Source organism: Crocuta crocuta, unplaced genomic scaffold, assembly GCF_008692635.1.
Source record: "Crocuta crocuta isolate KB4526 unplaced genomic scaffold, BGI_CrCroc_1.0 scaffold591, whole genome shotgun sequence".
In the NCBI taxonomy this organism is placed as follows: Eukaryota; Metazoa; Chordata; class Mammalia; order Carnivora; family Hyaenidae; genus Crocuta; species Crocuta crocuta.
In genome coordinates, this window is record NW_027528213.1 from 714,607 (window position 1) to 737,751 (window position 23,145).

Here is a 23,145-nt window from a genome sequence, read left to right on the forward strand (position 1 = left end):
AAAATGTCTACTCAGTTCCTCTGTACATTTTTAATTGGATTATTTTTTTTGTGTGTATGGAGCCATATAAATTCTTTTTCTATTTTGGATATTAACCCCTCCTTGGATATATCATATGCAAATACCTTCTCCATTTCAGTAGGTTGCCATTATTGTTCTGTTGATGGTTTTCTTCACTGTGCAAAAACTCTTTATTCTGGTGTAGTCCTGAAAGTTTATTTTTGTCTTTGTTCTGCTTGCCTGAGGAGGCATATCCAGAAGAATGTTGCTAAGTCTGATGTCAGAGAAATTACTGCCTGTTTTCTTTTAGGAGATTTATGGTTTCTTGTCTCACATTTAGGTCTTTAATCCATTTTGAGTTTATTTTCGTGTATCTTGTAAGAAAGTGGTCCATTTCCATTCTCTTGCATGTAGCTGACCAATTTTCCCAGCACCACTTTTTGACGAGACTGCCTTTGTGTCTTTGTTTATTCTTCCCTCTTTTGTCATGGATTAATTGACCATACAAGTGTTGGTTTATTTCTGGGCCCTTTATTCTATTCCATTGATCTATGTGTCTATTTTTTGTGCCAGTACCATATCTTGTATATCTTGAAATCTGGCATTGTGATACCTCAGCTTTGTTATTCTTTCTCAAGATTGCTTTGGCTATTCAGTCTTTTATAGTTCCATACATATTTTAGTATTATTTGTTCTAGCTAAGGGAAAAATACCATTAGTAATTCTACTTTTAATAATCTATGCTGCAGAAATATTAGCATAGGTGCACAAGAGCGAATCTATAGACATGTTTGCTGCAAAATAGTATATTTGTTTGTTTATAGTAACAAAAATACTGTATTTAGATTGTAAATGACAGTCTATATATTTTAGTTAAGGAATATTGATGAAATGGTGAGATGTCCAAACCACGGAATACTAGGGAGTAGTTTAAAAAAATGAACTAAGTCTCTATCAACATGGTAATTTATTTGTTAAATGTCAAAGCAAGTTACAGGACAATTGTTCTGTGCTCTCGTTAATTAAAAATATGACAAAATCAGAAACAAACAAACAAAATCAACTCTAACCAGAACTAAAGGTGTGTAAGTATCCATGCCAAATGGTTGTTAATAGGGGTTGCTTCTGAGAAAAGTAGGGAGTGAAAGGGAATGATAGCCTTTTAATGAATACACTCATTTAAGTTTGTGTAAGAGTCTGTTCCTATTATTTTTGAGTAATAAGCACTTTATTTATGTTATTAAGACAAATGTAAGGGCCCAAATGTAAGTAACTTACTAACCTTTTCCTGAGGAAACTCTTCACACCATTAGTTCTCTCCTTGCTCCTCTTGTTGACGTGATTATAACAATAAAGCAAAACCTTTGGACAATGTTAGAACAGAGCACCATGTTCCTAACAAACATTAGGTCATCATTTTATCAGGACCATGCATCAAGTGTGAGTGAGTCCACTGTGCTGAAGTTAAGTCCTCCGATTACTTAGCAATTTAGGAATGTAGGCTAACGGCCCAGTGCATTTCTTAGTACATTTACATAATTGCTTGTTATATGATATTCAAACACTTTTTTTTCGTTTAATAAACCTTTATGAGTTAACATATAAACTCTAAGGCATATAAGCGAAACGCTCTCACTTGCCAACAAAGGGGTGAGCAAGAAAGTCCTGTGAAAGCTTTAGAAACACTTTGAACCATCCAAAAGCAAGAAAGTTATCAGATCTAATTTGAGAGTATCCAGACAAGAAAGACAATAAAGTTCTGTCCTTTCCTTTTTTCACATGTCACCTAATGGAAGGTTCTTTTAAATAGAAACCTAGTTATTTGAAAATTATTTTTTAATTTTTTAAAAAAGATTTTTATCACAAAAGCTAAGATGTTTATTTATACTGAAATATCATCAAATCTGTATTTGGCAAAACATAGTCCTTCCATTTTGTACTTTTCTAATTACAATAAGATACTAAGAGACCTGACATTTCTTTAGGCATCAAGATCAAGAGTGGCTGTCTACTCAAGGGCATCTCTGGCAGGCAAAAGGCAGAGATAGACATGAAATAGAAAAGCAAAAAATTGAAAGAAGAAACAGGATAAATGGTAAGGAGAAGAAATATAAAAAGAAGAAAGAGTAAAAGGGAGAAAGATTAATAAACTTGCAGCAAATGGTAGGATTTAATCTGCAAAAAGCTATCGTATCTCACACTCAATTTTACAGGAGTTAAGTTTGCGATGAATAATAAGTAGGCACTACTTGACATTTTGTATCATTTCTCTCGGTGATGTTTGGCCGTACAGGCCCAAGTTTGAGCTCGATGGGACCTCCGAGGACACTGGGACATTTGAAAGCTGCAATTTGCCAGAAGCACACAGCTGGCTGGTGTCACAGCTGGGATTAGATGCCAGGCCCCCAGACATTCCGCCTGGCGCTCTTCATCCACAACATTCAAATCCTATCAGGGCGTGCAGTGCCCAGAATTTACATAGAGCAGAGAGTAGAGCTCTGTGTATTTATGAGGAGGAAATATATGTCCAAGGAAGAAGAATGGGACTATCTTTTGTGAAATAGCATCTTATATAAACAGAGGTAATTCTCTTTCATTTATGTGTCCGGAACCCATCATTAAAATTCACATAAGAGTTATCGCCTATTACTGGCAGTTCTACTATTGCTTGCTATCCCCGATGATGAATGAAGCCAGAATAACTGTTATAGATTTTTTAAAACTGCATATAATATGGGCTACAGCAATAAACCTAGGACATTTCACCTCACTCAGCAAGCATCACACGAAGGTCAGGAAAAATAAATATTTGTGAGAGGGAAGGAAAAAATGTATTATTACAACTTCATAGTCTTCTACTCCTGGGTGATGCTGCTGCATCACATTTAATATTTATATGAAAAATGGGCTCAAAATATATGCAGAGGAGAAGCAATTTGTCATAGTAAAGATTTGTGGCAGGGCTAAAGGAAAAATCATCAGCGAGGCGATTTATAGAACATGTCATTGCGGTGTCTGTGTATTATTCTTCACATTTTCTTTGAATCATTGAGTGTTTCATTCAATAGCTATATACTGAGTGTCTTTGCTAGGAACTGTGCTGGCCTCTAAGGGACAGGAGTGGACAGAGAGAGGGGGAGGCTTTTGAAGAGATGAGAGTTTGGTAAGAGGCGCCAACTTCCAGCTCCCAAATGGGAGATCCCTTCTGTCAACTGACAGTAAAAGAAGGTGCCCCCGTAGATAATGTGAACTTTGAAATAATCCCATGAATGCAAAGTAGATAGTTTTACTCCATCTCATGAAAACAGCCTATTGTATGTACCTAAATTTTCCCAAAAGAGAGGAAAGAAGAAGGAAAGTAGTTTTATTTTTAATATCCCCCTGCATTTTTATATGGAAAGCAAATGTTACGTGTGCCGTTTTGGTACAAGAATTATGTTTTTTTGAAGGAATATTTGTTGTTTATGATAAGTTCCCAGGCTTGAACAAGCCCATTCAATTATATAAGGGAGGCATTTGAGATTGTGAGGACACCTGAGGCTATTTTCAAGTGCACAATGTATTACTGGACATACGTCCGAGACAAAGAAGTTCACTTCTTTCATTTAGCCTTCCAAGAGCATCCTGCGCTACTTATTTTTTTAAGATAAGTGACTTTATCTCTCTGATGCAACGTCTGCATATATCAAATATATCATGAAAGCTTAGAATAATAAAATTGCACAGATACTCCAAGGATTGTCTTCGTATAGTAATGATCATGGAGTTTGTTTACCTATGATGAGAACTGAGAGTCTAAATTTCACAGGTAATTTTAAATGAATACTACTTATTTTGCAATATGATGGTAAAGTATGAAATTATTCTTCTGACACTGCTACCCCAGGACCAACAGAAATGAGATTTCATCAGAAGAAGCTCTTTTATATCTTTGTGATTAACCAGTTGGTGCAGATCACATGTTTGTTTGACAAATATTTGATGATATTCTTGTGAAAATTCCTGAATTGAGTTTTTCAGGGAATACAAAAATCCCTATGGTTAGATTTTTTGTCACTAGTACATTTATTTAGTGACTTCTGTTTACCCTGGCACTTCTCTCTGTACTATCTAATTTAAACTTTAAACCATCCCTCTATGTTAGGCAGATAAATTAGTATCTTCACTGAATAGACTAGTAAACTGGCTCAGGCTCAGTGATTCCTCTACCAGATGACCAAGGAAAGTTGAAACTTGTCTTCCAATCTCGGTATTCTTATTTTGCTCTCACACTGAACCCTGTTCTTAAGGAGGTCACGTCACAAATCCGCACTCCCCACCCCCACACAAATAACATGCATGCACACACACTCAAGCATACTGTACCTCATACTATAACTCCCATGAAGGAGGTAAAGGCAGAGTGTTGATGAGGTTCATAATCAGGGAAAATCATATTCAGTTGATGGTAAGCAGGATACCTTTCATGGAAGGACTGGTATTTTATTACATGACATTTTTCAAGTCCCTGCTGTGTGCCAAGTATGAGAGATAAACAGCACTCTGTTCTCTGCCTTCACTTAGCTCAGAGTTCATGGGAAAAGACAGACAATTATAACCCAGGCTAACAGGCAGAAATGCAGATTGCTTTAGAATCACATGTAGGAGAGGCATGTACCACCCAGAACAGGTAACACCTGACCAATGTCATGTCTGTTATTCTCTAAGCAATGGGGAGACACTGATGAATTGTATGCAGAAGGGTTATGTCTGCCATGGTAAGAAAGGGATTTATTATGGGGTGCCTGTGTGGCTCAGGCTCAGTTGGTTAAGTGTCTGACTTCGGCTCAGGTCTTGATCTCATGGTTTGTGAGTTCCAGCCCCGCATCTGGCTCTGTGCTCACAGCTCAGAGCTTGGAGCCTGCTTCGGATTCTGCGTTTCCTTTTCTCTCTGCCCCTTCCCTGCTCGCGTGCTCTCTCTCTCTCTCTCTCTCTCTCAAAAATAAACATTAAAAAAGAAAGATATTATAAAGAGAGCTATTTGGGAAGTTATTGCAGCAATCTAGTCAATATATGTTTGAAGACCATATTAAGTCATTGCCAGGGGAAATTGAAGAGTACAGCTTTGAGAAGTCAAAGGGGCAGTTTTGGTGACAATTTGTATGCTGGGGACTAAGGAAAAGAATTTCAGAGTGATCCTCACATTATGAAAATAAAGTGACCCTCACTTTATTTTAATACATGAACACTTGCCTTATGGAATTGGTGAATTTTCTGCTAAAGAAAAAAGGCAAGTAAAATTCTGGTACATGATTAATAAATCGTTAAATATCAATATTGATTAGAGAATGGAATATAATAAGCAAGTAGGTCAAGAGACACTTTTTTTTAAAATGTTTTTTAAGGTTTATTTTTGAGAAAGAGAGAGCAAGACAGCAAGAGCATGAGCAGGAGAGGGGCAGAGAGAGAAGGAGACACAAAATCCAAAGCAGGCTCCAGGCTCCACGCTGTCAGCACAGAGTCCAATGCAGATCTTGAACTCACAAACCACAAGATCAAGATCTGAGCTGAAGTGACACACTTAACCAGCTGAGCCACCCAGATTCCCCCAAGAATTAAACATTTTAATTAAAAATTATAATGACAAGGAAATACATATGAAATAATCTTGAAAATATGTGCTTTAAAAATGAATCATATACAATATATTTATAGTGTGTGTATAAATATATTACTGATATTACAATCAGTAATCAGTATATTTGCTGCTTAGTAAGATACAATATATTTACAGTACATATTTTCTCAGTAAATAAGCAGAAAAAGGGAGACAACTCTGGTGATGGTTCAGATTTGGGAAACATACAAGAAGTTGAATTTGACCTTATTAAAAGGGGCGAGATCACTAAGACATAGACTGTAAAGGAAGAAGAAAAACAACTGAAGACAGATCCTTGGAGAATGTCTTTCTGTGATATGCTTTAAGAAGACTAACATGACAAGAGTATGAATGGAATGAGGGAGAGAGGAGGTGGGGACAGTTTAGCTTGGCTGGGCCAGGGAGAAGGAAAATGAAGGCGAAGATGCAAGAAACACATAGGAAGTATCCAATATAAGCTTCCTCTAAGTAGGGACCTGACCTGTCACACTCCATGTCCTTTCTCCAATTCCTAGAACAGAGCCTAGTCAGTTCTCAAAAATACGTGGTGAATGTGGAATGGATGGTGCAGAACAAAATGGAGATGGTTAGAAATGCCATGAACAGGACAAACGATGAGTAACAAATTAATTATTTTGAAATAATAACCAATGGTTAGAAGACTCACGGTGCCATGATCAGAAAGGAAAAAAAATCAACACAAACACATGACTTGTAGGGTACAATTTTCAGGTTTCCCCCCAACCCTGTTTATATGGATATAGTAGAATGATAAGGAATTAGACATTTTCCAATGAATGATATGGGAGGGTGAGGGATTGGAGCTAAACTGGCAATTCTAGCTGAGGTAGACTGTATCTATCTTGTTTGCTGTGGCATTTTCTAAACCTAATCCCATGTTCAGCCCATCAAATGTTTACAGTATGTATTTGTTCAGTAAATAAATAGATAAAAGGAGACAACGGATGTGCCAGTGAAGTTTTGGGAAGCATACATAACAAGCTGAATTTGACCTTGCTAAAAGGAATAAGACCACTAAGAGATAAGATGTAAAAAGAGAAGGACAAATAATTGGAAGACTGGTCCTTGGAGAATGCCTTTTTAATTTGGGATGTAAAAAAAAAAAAAAAAGATAAGACAGTGAAAGGTAATTAGAGGTAGAGGAAAAGTACCAAGATGGTATGATTTTACATTGGTAGCAGTGTGGAGAAGGAACTGGAGGAGAATAAGCCTAACTGGAGCAGGAAAGAGAGAGAGGGAGAGAGAGAGAGAGGGAGAGAGAGAGAGAGAGAGAGAGAATTTCAAGATGCAAGGTTTTTATTAATAAATGTAGAGAAGCTAGGAAAGCTTGATCTGAGGAAAAGGTTATTGGATTTAGTGACTAGGAGATCATTACTGACAAATGATAAGGAAATCTTAATAGTAAAATGAGGGTCAAAGCTTGTAAGGGGTAAATGTCAGAAGTCTAGTGATAAAAGGAGAAGTGATATTTTCAATGGGCTCCATATTTTGAAGTCAGGATTGCTTGGTGATGTAGATTTTACCAGACTTTGCCCAGGCTGCAAAGGGGCTGTTACCATGCCTGCTTATAAAGCAGCCTATGCCATTTCATTGAAGTGAATGGCAATTTAGTATAAAAAATGTAAAACCAAAATAAAACATGGCTTGTTCTTTTTCTCCATTTCCACTAAATAACTATGCGAGGTTCTCCAGACTGTATCGAGTATGCTACATTAACAGCACCAATGAGCAGAATGACCCAAGAGGAAAAGATGAGAGGTGGATGCACCATCAGCATTGTTATTGGCTTATATCATCTGGGCTTGTAATAAAAAGTGGAATAATCAGCAAGTTACTTGCACCCAGGAGATGATCATTTCTGCTGTTTGACCTAACGTGTCTTTAAAAGGACTTCCCTTTGCTGAGTTTCTCAAAGTTGATAATAAATATTTCATTAAAGTAGAGCTCAGGAAGAGCATCTTTACCCACTACTCTGCAATCAGTTTTGAGTCTTAAGACATGAATGCAATTCTAATATTAATCATCATATCATTCAGAAATTTTTAATAGTGTCTCATATGGTAATTGTATGGGCCATGGAGCTAGAGGTGAAACCGAGCTTTTCTGTTCCTTCCTCTGCTTCCAGAGATGATGTAGGGAAAAAAGGCATATATGTAGTGTGCTGTTATTGTCTAACTAATTTTAGAAAGCTATCTTTGGAATTATTTCTACCGCTTGTGACATATTGTTTGGATATTCTCAGCAACAAGTAAATCTGTCTTTGAAAATGGATAGAAGTTAGGGAAATAGCTTTAAAGTTTGAATGGACTGCTGAGAAATAAAGTTGATATCACAATGAGTAATTTTATTTCTAATCAAGTGAGGAGTAATTTCGAGGCAGTGCACCTTATGTTCTTATGTATCATGTCAATAGGGTCTTGTATCTGTGTTATATTGGGAAAAGCATCAGCAGAATGCAAAGATACTTGAGTACTTCGGGCATGGAATGTTAGAAGTGTGGCGTGAAGTTTTGTTTCTTGTTTCTTTTTTTTATTCGCTTGTTTGCTTTTTAATCTTGAGATGATACACAAAATACCTCACCTCAAGTCAGCATTCTGATTGATTCCTGGTTATAAATCTCAATGATTGGGAACAGCGGCAGTGACTGAGAGGGAAATGAGCATGGTGACCAAGTGACCGTTAATTGTATGTGTAGCAAAGGGACATTAAAAGAGAAATATCTAGAAAAAAAGAAGATATCAACAAATAGACCATTGAATATGTACCATGAAGAAGTAAAGGATAAAGGAAAAGATTTGGAAGGAAGAAAGGATAGTCAGGAAAGAAAGGGCATTGTTAAAAACTATGCTTATTGGAGAATTAGCTGAATTGCCTGAAAAAAAAAAGTGCCTTTTGAAGCAGGTGAATTGTAATTTCTTGTGAAGTCTTGTACAGCCTGAGCCTGTTGTTGGGCCAAAGCCAAGTGTTTCCAGATGGCCACTATAACGAGGAGGCCCCTTGACAACTCACTTCAGAGTCTATAACAAATGGAAAATGAAAGGTATGCCTCCTTATTAAGATTGTCTATGCATTCAAACAGGGGCATCCTTTATCAAGCATTCTGCCGATGCTGTGGCTGCTGTTCCCACCCCAAACGCTATTTCACTTACGATGAGAAGAAGAGATCTCATTAATAAACCAGAGCACCCGATATTCCTGTAGTATTTAGATTACATCCCAACACTTCACAGGAAATGAAGTACAACAGACCCAGAGAGAATTTTATAGCAGTTTCCACTTTTTATATGTCATATGGAATCATCAACTTCTGAACAAACTTAAGATTTAAGATGTACATGTCAGTACACATATATCTATGTACAAATAAATCACCACAGGATTTGCTTAGAAGGGTTTTAACGATGAAAGGGGTTTTTTCACTTACGTGAAGAATGAGCCTAGTGAAGCACATTAAAGGTTGTTTTCAACTTCTGTACTCAGACGAGGACAAAATATGAACATAAATAAAGGGCAGAAATCTCATCTCTATTTTATGTTAAAGTTTGAAATTTAAAGAAATATATTCCTGAGTTGTTTTCTGAGACATATTAGACTTACTCTACAGAAGATTGGTAACAAAGGAGATGTCAGATATAATCTATAAATCCTAGAAACCTTATGTTGGAAAGACAGAAGTGAGTTGAAGGTTAGTAAATATGTAAAGGAAAAGGAGAATATTTGATAAATAAAAGCCATTCAAGGAAATAGCCTATCTTACTTTCCTTTCCTTTTATATCATATAATAGTTGCTAAAAATTATTGCCTATTATGTATTGATTGTCTGGAATTGGTTTTTAGAATCTGTATGTATTTTAGCTATGCTTTTATTCACAAAACACATCTATTTTTCTACAGATATTCTATTTCTGTAAAGGAATAAAATTAAATAAGATTGTATTGCTCTTATCCTTTAAATGGGATTAATTTGAGAGGATGGTTGGCATTATGCTCTAAATTGTTAGATTATATTACTGGATAGTTTATTTCCATTCCTTGGATTGAGTCGACCCTTGAGATTAAAAAAAATACCAGCTATGCAATCATTTAAAGCCATGTGGTTGGCCTGAGTTCTTGGTTTTAAGCATTGTGGCATGAGGAATTTCAGAGGTTTCTATACGGAATTTCAGAGGAATCAGTCTCAGACAAAGTTACCCTTGCTTCTCTTAGAGATATTTTCAAATTTGTGTTTCAAAAAATTATTCTGGCCATATTGTGGAGAATTGAATGGAAAGGAAATACTGGAAGAAGAAAGGAAGTTGGGTGGGTTTTCCAGCAATCCATTTGAGAAAAGCAGTATTATCCACTGTTTAAAAGCATGGACTTTGACTCCAGACTGCCTAAGTTTGAACACAGCATCTTTCCCTTACTAGCTGTGTGACTTTGGGCAAATAAGTTAATCTTCCTGTTTCAACTTTCCTATCAAAATTCTTATTTGGGAATAATAATAGCTCTTGGCTCAAGAGTTCTATTTAGAAATAAATGAGTTAATGTACCATAGATCATGCCAGGCACAAGGCAAGTACAGTGTATGTATGGGCTGTTAGTGAACTAGATGATTGGAATGGAGATACAAATAAGTGGACCACATTTGAGTATCTTTAGGTATTAGAATAAGCAATAATTAGTGATGGTATGACAATGGGGGAGGGGATCGGAGAAGGCATTTTCATATGTCATTTACTAAAATAAAAATATCTCTAGAAGGTAAAGGATTGTGGAACAATGGGGACTTAAAATAAAATGTTATTTTTTTTTTTAAGAATCATGGTCCTAAGTCAAAGTATTTTGGTGATATTCTTTGTTTTGTATGAGTAGAACATACAGGTAAGTTAAGTCCATGAGAAAGATAAAAATTAGGAGTTCAGAACTCCATTTAGTTGCTACTTGACTGAGAGACCCAAGGTGAGAGGTCTCTTTCTGGTGATATGTCTCCTTGTGTATGATATGAATCTTGCATTTATTTTTTCCTAAAGAACTTTCTGTCTGCCTTACAACATTTCATGTGCACTCTGACCTTCTAGTGTGAAAGTGTCATTAACACAATAAATCCTTTTAAAGAATTAGATATTAGAGGCAATGAGATATTATGACTGTATATAAATGGCAGGTAACTGCAATTTGTTCTTCTTATAAGTAGTGATTTTTACTTATATTTTTTTTCAATAGGGCTTTCCGAAAATACTTGCCACTTACAAGATTTATTAAAGAGTAATGTATATATTTTCTTGTAGCCAAAATTACTTTTTAATGCTATATAATTCTTTGAATTCCTCAAAGAGAGTGCTAAGTCATTGAGTGGTCATACATTGGATGGATCATTGATATAAACTGTATTTTTTCAATTTGATTATTTTATATTTATAAAAGGGCATTATGTTTTTTAATGTTTATTTATTATGTGGGGAAGGGAGAGAGAGAGAGAGAGAGAGAGAGAGAGAGAGAAAACCTGAGCAGGGGAGAGGCAAAGAGAGAGGGAGACACAGAGTCCAAAGCAGGCTCCAAGCTCTGACCAGCAACAGAGCCCAACTCAAGGCTTGAATTCACAGACTGGGAGATCATGACCTGAGCCGAAGTCAGACTCTTAACCGACTGAGCCACCCACGCGCCCCGAAAGGGCGTGAAGTGTTAAGCAAATCTATGTGATTGTATACCAATTTCAATGATTTATTCTTTCTATTTTTCTTATTCAGTCTGCTCCCAGTTTTCAAGAGGAGTCTATGCTATTTTTGGATTTTATGATAAGAAGTCTGTAAATACCATCACATCATTTTGTGGAACGCTCCATGTCTCCTTCATCACTCCCAGCTTCCCAACAGATGGTACACATCCATTTGTCATTCAGATGAGACCTGACCTCAAAGGAGCACTTCTTAGCTTGATTGAATACTATCAGTGGGACAAGTTTGCATATCTCTATGACAGTGACAGAGGTGAGTGACCATATCTCTATGTCTTTGTAACGGGTCAAATTCAAAGCCTACACTTGGAACTTATGTATGATGTTATGGAGCTACACAAACGTATTAAAGTCCAAGGGTCAATTGATTTAATTTTGCTGTGTAACTGAATAATGCAATTTGAAACTTGGGAAACATATTAACAGTTAAAATAAAAGTTGTGAATGTACAATTTAAAGATATAGACTCTGTCGACTCAATGTGCTAATGCTTAGTTGTCATTTAATAGCACTTTCTGGCATCAACAGCTGAGGCCCTATGGACTACAATTTCTAGTCAGTTAAGTGGCTGCCTTGAAAATGGGTTTAAGCAAAACATGAATAAATACATAAATAAGAACTCCTAAAGAAATTAGTAACGATTAAATATTTTTACATGCAAAAATCTTATCAGGCAGGTATGATTGTTATTAACCGTGCTTTAAAATGACATCCCTGAATCTTCGAGAAGTTGAAGGACTTGCTCACGATCCACTTGAGCAACTGGTACAGTTTGACACAGGTCTTCTGACACCAAACCCATAATTTTAGGTTTATGATAAGGTATTATTGATTAGCACACCAGTCGGATGGAATCTTGGCTCATCATAATAAAGTTGTTTTTTCAGGAGGAGTTATTTCCTTTGTGTTTCCGACATCTCTTGTTGCAAAGTTTGGTGATAAGAGACCTGCTTGACTTATATGTCATAGAATCCTGATGTTCTTTATTAAATATTTATGTATGTATAGTTGCTACATTATAGTTGCTAATGTTACATTAGTTTCACGTGTACAACAGTGATTCAACATCTGTGTATATTATGCCAAGGTCACAAGCATAGCTACATCTATCACCACACAACGCTATTACAATACCACTGATACATTCTTTATGCTGTGCATTTTATTCTCAAGACTTATTCATTCCATACCTGGAAGCCTGTATTTCCCACTCCCCTTCACCATTTTGCCCAACTGCCCACTCTTTTCGCCTTTGACAGCTATCAGTTTGTTCTCTGTATTCTGTTTTCTGTACTTTGTACTTTGTTCTCTGTGTTTATAGGTCTGGTTCTGCTTTTTTTTTTTTTTTTTACAGATTCTGATTCTGTTTGTTTATTCATTTGTGTTGTTTTTTAGAGTCCACAAATGAGTGAAATCATGTGGTATTTGTCTTTCTCTTTCTGACTATCTTACTTAACATACTACCTTCTAGATCCATCCATGTTGTAACAGATAGCAAAGTCTCATCCTTTTTTATGACTGAGTGATATTCCATTGTATATATAGCATATCTTATTTATCCATTCATCTATTAGTAAAGACGGGCTGCTTCTATATCTTGGCTATGGTAAGTAATGCTGCGATAAGCATAGGGGTGCATATATCTTTCCAAAGTGGTGTTTTTATTTTCTTTGGAATCTCAGATGTTAACTATTCTTGGGTCTATGATTTGGCTTCAGTGGGTGTGTCTACTTACTAAAGTTGTATGAACATTTTGTGCACATGTTTGCATATACACTTTTCTAAAAGGAGTATCCATAACCAAACCCCGAAAGGTTAAGAACCACTATTTTAAGAGCACCTAAGTACCAAGCTGTGCTTCCTTCGGCAGCTTGCTTCCTGTGATATTGAAAGGTTCAAATGAAAACCAGAAGCCCGTTTCGACCAAGATAGGGCACCTTGTTAACCTGCAAGGGCAGGCAAGAAGAGAGCCAGCTGTCAGTCAGTTCTCCATTGATCAGTTTGTAGTCAGTTTGTAGGCAGCAGCCCCATCTGGAGTGCTCAAGCTCGGCGTCTGATTCTCTGCCCCTCCTCCGGGTCCAGGGAATCAGAACACCCAGTGGAAAAGCCTGTCAGCACTCGACAAGCTGGAAAAAGTTGCTATGTCAACAACTTCTCCCCCCTGCTTTGAAAAGGGAGAGCTTCGCTATTCCTCTGAGCAATGAAAAACTAAAACCGAACCACTGAGAGAAAATATGGATTGCAACGCGCTGGATGATTCGGAAGCATACTTCTCATTAATGTGATAAAAGATCTTACAAAACTGACCTTATTCATAGCCTTTCCTCTTGCCCTCTGCCAACTCCTTAAGCACTCTGTTATGTTAATAAAATGAGCCTGCCCTGCTGTCTGGGAGTATTCTGAGTACCTCTTTCACCCTTGCATCCTGTTGCTGTGATTTCTGCCACCCAAACATATTTTCTCTCTGGACGCTCTTTTTCATTGTCTTCACTCCAGGCCAGGCCTCCACCATGTGTTCATTCTCTCTTCCTCTCCATTTCCACACTTGCTTCTCTTTAATTCATCTTCCACAAAGTAGCTGGGAATACATAAATGCTTTCCAATGCTTTTCTGACCTCATCACTCCTTTGGTTAAAGTGCTTCTCATTAAAAGGAAGATACAGTTGAAAATTCTTAACATGGCTTTAAGGTCTGATTCCTGGCAATTTATCCTGCTTCCTCACTGAGTTAAATCCATCTAATTAACCTTCTTTCAGGTCTCCAGGTGCACCAAACCAAACTCTTTCGCCTCAAATCTCCGCACACATCTCTAGTTCTTTCTCCTCGTTGGTGTCTTAGCTTACAGAGATAGCATTTTCAGAGAGCTGCATTTCATACTGTTATTCTCTCTCAAAGAAGCCTCTTCTTTTCCTACATAATACTTGTCACAATTTATAATTAATAGTAGTATTCATTCATTTACTCAGAACTGCTACTGAGCTCCTACTATGCTCCAGGGACTGTTTTAGTCACACACAGACCAAACATTATGTCTTCTATTTGGCTCTGGGTATAAGCCCCAGGAAGGCAATGTCCAGGCAGTACCCATGACACTGGGTGTACAGTTCCTAATTGTACACATTGGACCTAAGATAATACTGGAACTGAGCTGATAGTCAATAAATAGAATTAATAAGTGAATGAGTCAAGCATCTGTATATTTTTTTAAAAATATTTATTTATTTATCTGTTTATTTATTTTAGAGAGTGTGAGTAGGGAAGGGTCAGAGAAAGAGGGGGACAGAAGATCTGAAGTGGGCTCTGTGCTGACAGCAAAGACCCCAATGTGGGGCTCAAGCTCACAAACTGTGAGATCATGACCTGAGCTGAAACTGGATGCTTACCCAACTGAGCCACCCAGGTGCCCCGAGCATCTGTGTATTGTAAGTTTGAGATGATATTAAAATCCAATTCTCACTTGCTAAATTGAAGAATCAGAAGTTGAATTCTCTTCACTGTTTGACAAGGTTGAAGGTGGCATTTTTACCTCAGGGCCGTACTTCACCCTCAATGTGACTCCCTCTAGGTGAAACTGAACTTTTGAGAAAACTCATGTAGACAACAGCTGCCATAAATAGGAAACGAGAAACTGGAGTATTTGAAGAGAGATACTGAAGAACAAAAAGCTCTGGGAAATGATCAGGTGAAGATGGATGAGTTTATATACTTGTGACAAGAACCCAAAACATTTTGGGTGACTTTATTAGTACTTTGGAAATATTAAATGAAAATGAAGTGATGAGATAATATCAAGTCATGAAACCATGTAAATTGATATCAGTTTAAGTTCATCCATGGAGAGAAGAATATTACTTATAATATTAAGTATTATATATTGAGGACAAGAAGGCTATATGGACACATGTTTGAGGTGTTCTCAAATAATTGCTCCTATTTTAATATGAAGAATACTACACCGGATCTGGAATTATTTTCAGAGATAAATGTGTAAGACTCAAAATACTGCCAAAAACTTGATCTTTACAGTGTTTTGCTTGGATCAATGAAATAGGATTTTTGCTATCTGATTTTTCCTTATACTGTCTTCATTTTTATAACTTTTCCATCATATTACATCTTAAAAAGTTCATTCATGCAGTCATCGTGCAACTGGGTTTCTTTCCTTTGATCCTTAACCCATTTCTCATATGCTTCAAGGAAATGCCCCCTTATTAGTGTCATATGAAAACGCATCTTTGTTCCCTTTATCCATACTGTGCATGCTTTAAAAATAGATTCCATGATTTCATCTCTCAGTATAGCTCTACATGCTTCAATTTCAAATAATTTGGTCTGTGTTTGATGTGGCACTCTACTTCCTGGATTATAAGGTGAATGTTTTTTTCAAAATTTTAAAGGTTTTATTTTAATTCCGGTTAGTTAGCATACAGTGTTATATTAGTTTCAGGTGTACAGTATAGAGGTGCAATACTTCCATACAACATGGTACTCATCACAGCAAGCACCCTCCTTAATCCCCGTCCTCCATGTAACCCATGCCCCCACTCCCCTCCCCTCTGGTAACCATCACTTTGTTCTCTGTAGTCAGGACTTTGTTCCTCTCTCTCTCTCTCTCTCTCTCTCTCTTTCTCTCTCTCTTATTTTTCTCCTAAGCTTGTTTGTTTTGTTTTCCTAAATTCCACATGTGAGTGAAATCATATGGTATTTGTCTTTCTCTGAGTTGTTTCGCTTAGCATTATACTCTCTAGATCCATCTATGTCATTGCAAATGGGCAGATTTCATTCTTTGTGTATACGTACCACATCTTCTTTATTCATTCATCAATCGATGGACATTCAGGCTGCCTCCATATCTTGGCTATTATAAATAATGCTGCTATAAATGTAGGGGTGCATGTATCTCTTTGAATTAGTGTTTTTGCATTATTTGGGTAAATACCCAGTAGTGCAATTACTGGGCCATAAGGTAGTTCTATGTTTAACTTTTTGAGAAACCTCCATACTGTTTGCCACAGCGGCTGTGCCAGTTTATATTCCCACCAACAGGGCACGATGGTTCCTTTTTCTCCACATCCTTGCCAACGTGTGTTGTTTCTCGTGTTGTTGATTTTAGCCATTCTGTCAGGTGTGAGGTAATATCTCATTTTAGTTTTGATTTGCATTTCCCTGGTGATGAGTGATGGTGAGAAACTTTTCATGTGTCTGTTGGCCATCTGTATGTGTTCTTTGGAGAACTGTCTGTTCATGTTCATTGTCATGTTACAAATGATTAGATTATTTGTATTTTGGGTGTTGAGTTTTATAAGTTCTTTATGTATTTTGGATACTAACCTTTTATCAGATATGTCATTTGCAAATATCTATTCCTATTCTGTAGGTTGCCTTTTAGTTTTGCTAAGTATCTCCTTGGCAGAAATAATTAACCTCTGCAAAAGAAGAAGCTTTTGATGTAGTGCCAATAGTTTATTTTTGCTTTTGTTTCTCCTGCCTCAGGAGACATATCAAGAAAGAAGTTGCTATAGCCAATGTCAAAGAAGTTGCTGCCTATGTTCTCTTCTAGGATTTTATTAAAATAAATAAATCTTATTTATTTAGAGGGAGAGATTCAGGTCTCACATTTCAGTCTTTAATCAATTTTGATTTTATTTTTGTGTATGGTGTAAGAAAGTGGTCCATTTTTATTCTTTTGCATATTGCTGTCCAGTCTTCCCAACACCATTTGTTGAAGAGACTGTCTTTTACCCATTGGATATTCTTTCCTGCTCTGTTAAGATTAATTGACCACATAAGTGTGGGTCCTTTCTGGATTTTCTATTCTGTTCCATTGATATATGTGTCTGTTTTTGTGCCACTATCATACTCTTTTAATGATTACAGCTTTGTAATATAACTTGACGTCTGGAATTGTGATACCTACAACTTTGCATTTCTTTTTCAAGATTTGTTTGGCTATTTGAGGTTTTTTGTAGTTCCATACAGATTTTATGATTATTTGTTGTAGTTCCATGAAAAATGCTATCAGGATTTTGATAGGATTGCATTAAATGTTTAGATTGCTTTCGGTAGTATAGACATTTTAACATTTTAACAATATTTGCTTTTGTAATCCATGAGCATAGAATGTCTTTCCATTCCATGAGGATAGAATGTCTTTCCATTTCTTTTTCTTTTTTTTTTTTTTTTTACACTTATTTATTTTTTGAGAGACAGGGAGAGACAGAGCACAAGTGGGGGAAGGGCAGAGAGAGAATGAGACAGAATCCGAAGCAGGCTTCAGACCTTGACAGTGGGCTCAAACTCACAAACCATGAGATCATGACCTGAGCCGAAGTTGGATGCTTAACTGATTGAGCCACCCAGTCGCCCCTCTTTCCATTTCTTTGTATCATCTTCCATTTCTTTCATCAGCATTTTGTAGTTATCATAGTATGTATAAGTTTTTCACCTCTTTGATTAGGTTTATTCCTGGATGTCTTATTATTTTGGGTGCAATTGTAAATGGCATTGTTTTTTTTTTTAATTTCTCTTTCTGCTGCTTCATTATTGGTGTATAGAAATGAAAGATATTTCTGTGCATTGATTTTGTATCCTGCAGTTTTACTGAATCTATGTATCAATTCTAGAAGCCTTTTGGTGGAATCTTTTGTGTTTTGTATCTATAGTATTATATCATCTGCAAAGAGTGAAAGTTTTAATTCTTCCTTACCAGTTTGGTTTCATTTTATTTCTTTTTGTTGTATGATTGCTGTGGCTAGGACTCCAGTACTATGTTGAATAAAAGTGGTGAGAGTGGGTAGCCTTGTCTTGTTCATGACCTTAGGGGAAAAGCTCTGAATCTTTCACCATTAAGGATGATGCTGGGTGTGGCTTTTTCATAAATGGCCTTTATTATGTTGAGGTATGTTCCCTCTAAATCTACTTTGTTCAGGGTTTTTAATCATGAATGGATGTTATATTTTGTCAAGTGTGTTTTCCTCATCTATTGAAATGATCATATGGTTCTTATCCTTTCTCTATTTTGTGATGTTTTATATTGATTGATTTGTGAATATTGAACCACCCTTGCAATTCAGGAATAAATCGCACTTAGTTGTGGTAAATGCATTTTTTTAATGCATTGTTGAATTCAGTTTTCTAATATCTTATTGAGAATTTTTGTTTTTATGTTCATCAATAATATTGGCCTGTAGTTCTCTTTTTTAGTAGTGTCTTTATCTGATTTTGGTATCTGGGTAATTCTGGCCCCATAGAATGAATTTGGAAGTTTTTCTTCCCTTTCTATTTTTAAAATAGTTTGAGAAGATTAGGTATTAACTCTTCTTTAAATGTTTGGTAGAATTCACCTGTGAGGCCATCTTGTCCTGGACTTTTGTTGGCTGGGATTTTTTTTTTTGATTACTGACTCAATTTCTTTGCTGGTTATCTGTCTGTTCAAATTTTTTGTTTCTTCCTGTTCTAATTTTGGTAGATTATATGTTTCTAGGAATTCATCCATTTCTTCCAGGTTGTCCAATTTTTTGGCATTCAGGTTTTTACCAGTTTTTAATCATCTTTACTTTTCTAAGAGTCTAGAATTAAGTAAACATATTGGTAAATTTTAATTCTAAATATATTAATTGATGTCTTTTGAGCAGCATAGGACCCAAGCATGACAATGGCTCTCTAACGTTCTGCCCCAAATATGAACTAGTTGAAAAAAAATTTTTTGCTGTGCTTTGTTTGTTACTCTGCTAGTAACTAAGACTGCCACTTACACCCTTCCTGCATCCAACCTTCCATCAAAATACTGAACAACAAGTCCAAGAGTCCACACCCCAATTTTAAACGAGGGAGAACATAGACACATCCTGGCATTTGTAGAGGTCATCTTTGACCATTTCAAGTTTGCCCATGGGAGGGGTGCTGAAATATTCATTTGGTGCCTGTGGTGTTTTAGGACTGCTGGTGTCTTCTATTTATCCAAGCCATATTGCAACAGCTTGCCACTTCTTGATGACCCAGGGCCCTTCCTAAAAGCTGCATATTATTATTTTATAGACAGTCAGTAGATAGATCTTCAATACATTTTGAACTATAGAGTAATGGCTTAACTATGTTAATGCATTAAATATAATTTTATCTTTGTGTGAAATTTGAACCAGGACTTTAATCAAAATGTTTTTTTTTTAATGTATTGGTTCAATGTCAATAAAGTAGGATAACACCTTCCTATCAACAGTAAGTAAAACCAGAACTAACGCTTTATATCTTTAGGTCTTGATTTTAATTTTGAGCCATACTGTTTGTTCCCTGAAGGGAAAGAGCTTTGATTCCAGTTCCAAGAAGAAATCATGCATAGAATAAAATTATAAATTTCTTTTCAGATGTTCCTGAGAAAGTCAATGAGGGAAATGTATGTTAATCTAATCTGGCCTAGGCAAGCTGCCATGATTTAGTGATCATAAATATTAAATTCTGTGCCTGAGAGATGAAAAAGGGCAGTGAATTTTAAGTGGAACAAAGAAAATATTTTTAAGAAGAAAGAAATAGTCTGAATGAAGTATATCTATTTGCAGTAATCATTTTTAATTCTACCTACTAATGTGCAAATTAAAACACTTAAACTTTCCCTGTCTTTAGGCTGATGACTTTTCTGTAACTCTCTTGCAGTGTTATTAACATCAGCTCAAGATGAAAGTGTGAAGTACTGATAGTAATACTTTGGGAGAGTTTTAGGGAGATCGTCAGCTTACAAATAGGTTATACAACTGTAACTAGTCTCATAACAATTAGGCAAAAGAAGAAGTAATGTAATTCAGCCAAACATAGTCTATCCACCTTTATTTTAGTCAAAAGTCTGAGAACTTATAGAGCTTAGAACTTAATTTTAGATGCTTGTAATATTCTTAAGATGCTTTAGAATGTATTTTAAATATATTTATTAAGAGGAATAGTTAATTTTCTGTTTTTTTCCTTTCCTATTTGTAGATAAACAACTGTATACCTCAAGTTTTCTTTGTTCTGCGTAATTCAGAAACTAGTCTCTGCTATAATTCAAATAGCTTGATATGGTATAGATACTAGAGTAGAATAACTTTAAATAAACCAATATTTATATAGAATTCCCACTGTCCATACAAGTTTATATTCTGATTAAGGGATAGAGGTATTTATAAAGATACTTCTATGCTAGTCTTTGTAGAAGAAAAAAGTCATTATATTAAGTAATACTGTTTCCCCTAATTAGAGTATGGTATCAGGAGACCAAGCACATGAATTTGTGTTAGGTTTGAAGATTAATTTCACCTCAATAGTTGTAGCATGTATTTTCAGTGGTTTTTAAATTTTAAATTGATCTGTTAGTTTCTAAGTAATCAGAATTAATGCAAAACTCTTAGTTGTAAGGAGGACACAGATCAAGTTGAGAGACTGAGAGATCACTTAATGAGTTAACAAATCCAAAAAATGGATTACTAAGCATAGGACAGCCATCTCCTCAAATCATGATTCAGACCATGTCATGGATTGTGAGTTACTTCTGGCTGTCCCTAGGAGATGATTTAGTATTATTCATTGTCTTCTGATGACACCAAATTAATCAAATCTGATATTGCACCCCTTAACTATTTAGCTTCCTAATGGATGTATGTTTCTAGGCTTCATAGGTTACAAAATATTAATTCTGAGAGTTTTAAAAGCAAAAGCGCCACCCTACCAGTGAGTTAATTTTGACACATAGAATGAGTGAGTTAAAAACTCAGCCATTTCTTTAAATACATTCTTACTAATTTAATATATCATCTCCATATTCATCTGCCAATAAATGTTAGGTATAGAAATATTACTTGATGAAATCCATTTACAAATTGTTATTTATATTTTAAATTTCCTGTAATATATATTGAAAGATGGAACAGGATATGAAGAACAACACCACTTGAAATTTTAGTGTGTGGTAAATTTCATGATTAAATAAAAACAAAATAAATAATTGATTGCTTAGAAGTAAAGAATCCCACTCGTAAGTGCTATGTGATAATATGTGGGGAGCATACGGAGCATCATCCATGGACATAACGTTTTTAAGGGGTAACAAGGAAGAAAGAGTTAGTTGCAGAAAGATTAGAATGTGGAAAAGTAATAAACTATTTGTAAAAAAAAAAAAAGAATGTGGAAAAGTAGGACTGAGACAGTAGAAGAGGTTTAGAAAATTATCTTTTTTTTCCTACTCACAAAGAAGGCTGGATAGACTTAATAACTGTTTTCAAGCACTCTGAAATCTGTTGTGACTAGCTGTATATTCTGTCTTCACTGATGATGAAACACAGGAAGAGGGTTTGAATTATATCATGGAAAGATTTACCTTATTTATAGTGAATGGAAATCATAGGTGACCCAGGAAGTTTTTAAAGGAGTTTTATCATTAGTCAATTTTTTTTACAAAGGAATATGATCTTTTGTTTAAATAATCCCTTCAGAAATTCTTGTGTATCCTGTTTTTTGGTACGAGACTAGACAGAGGAAACTTGTTGTTTTACCAAAAATCCAAAATTCACTTTAAGTTCAATTTATGGCTCAATTTTCCAATTTGGAATAGAAATAAATTCTTTTCAATTTTCATAGCAAAATATTTTAAATTAAAAAATAGAATAATATGAAGACCCCCAAAGGACTCTTTTTTTACATTTTTTCAATGTTTATTTAGGTTTTTAAAAAAAATTTTAATGTTTTATTTATTTCTGAGAAAGAGAAAGAGACAGCATGAGCAGGGGAGGGTCAGACAGAGGGAGATAAAGAATCTGAGGCAGTCTCCAAGCTCTGAGCTAGCGGTCAGCACAGAGCCTGACATGGGGCTTGAACCCACGAGCCATGAGATCATGACCTGAGCCCAAGTCAGATGCTTTACTGACTAAGCCACCCAGGTACCTTTGAAGGTTTACTTAGTCTTGAAGGAGAGAGAGACAGAATGTGAGCAGGAGAGGAGCAGAGAGAAAGGGAGACACAGAATCCAAAGCGGGCTCCAGGCTCTGAGCTGTTAGCACAGAGCCCTAGGCAGGACCCTGAACTCACAAACGGTGAGATCATGACCTGAGCAGAAGTCGGATGCTTAACTGGCTGAGCCAAGATGGACCCAACCCCCAAGGACTCTTAACTCAGCTTTGTTAATGACTAATATACAAGGAATCCTCTATACCCTTTTGCCTTTCACAATTATTTTGAAACTAATACTTGACATCATGTCATTTCATCTGTACATATTTCAGTTTGTATTTTGAAAGAATACTCTTGTTTTCAACATAGCCACAATATCATTAGCATATGCAGGCAGATTAACAGTAATTCATTAATATCATCATCTATTTTTCCCACAGTTTATTTGAATCAAGATAAAAATGAGGTCCATATCTCCAAACTGTTTAATATATCTCTTAAGTGGTTTATAACATAATGTAGAGTTTCAATTTGATGTTTGCAACACTATGATATTCAGTGTATTACTCAGATATCTATTCCTTATAGATTGCTAGCTAGGTCNAGATACTTGTTAAGACTCATGTTCACTTTTTTGGCAGGAATACTCCACAGATAGTTTAAATATTCCTATTTAGAGACATGTAACTTCTGTTCATCTCTTTTTGTTTGTTGGCAGCAGTTAATGACTGTAACCTTGATTCACTAATTCACTTGGTGTTACAAGATGGTCATAATTTCTAAACCTGTATACCTTCATCATTTATTAGCTGGAGTCTTTCCAAAAAGGAAAACCTGTCTTAATTAATTTTTATCCTGA

General features: G+C 35.8%; 1 protein-coding gene across 5 annotated transcripts in view; it reads left to right on the forward strand.

The window, feature by feature from the left end:
- GRIA2 (glutamate ionotropic receptor AMPA type subunit 2) overlaps positions 1–23,145 on the forward strand; it is a 155,151-nt gene that overhangs the window by 66,958 nt on the left and 65,048 nt on the right. For all 5 annotated transcript variants that reach the window (XM_077753039.1, XM_077753036.1, XM_077753035.1 and 2 more), the window contains exon 3: positions 11,389–11,628. In XM_077753039.1, coding sequence (XP_077609165.1) covers positions 11,389–11,628 — 240 coding nt within the window. The remainder of the gene's footprint in view (positions 1–11,388; positions 11,629–23,145) is intronic.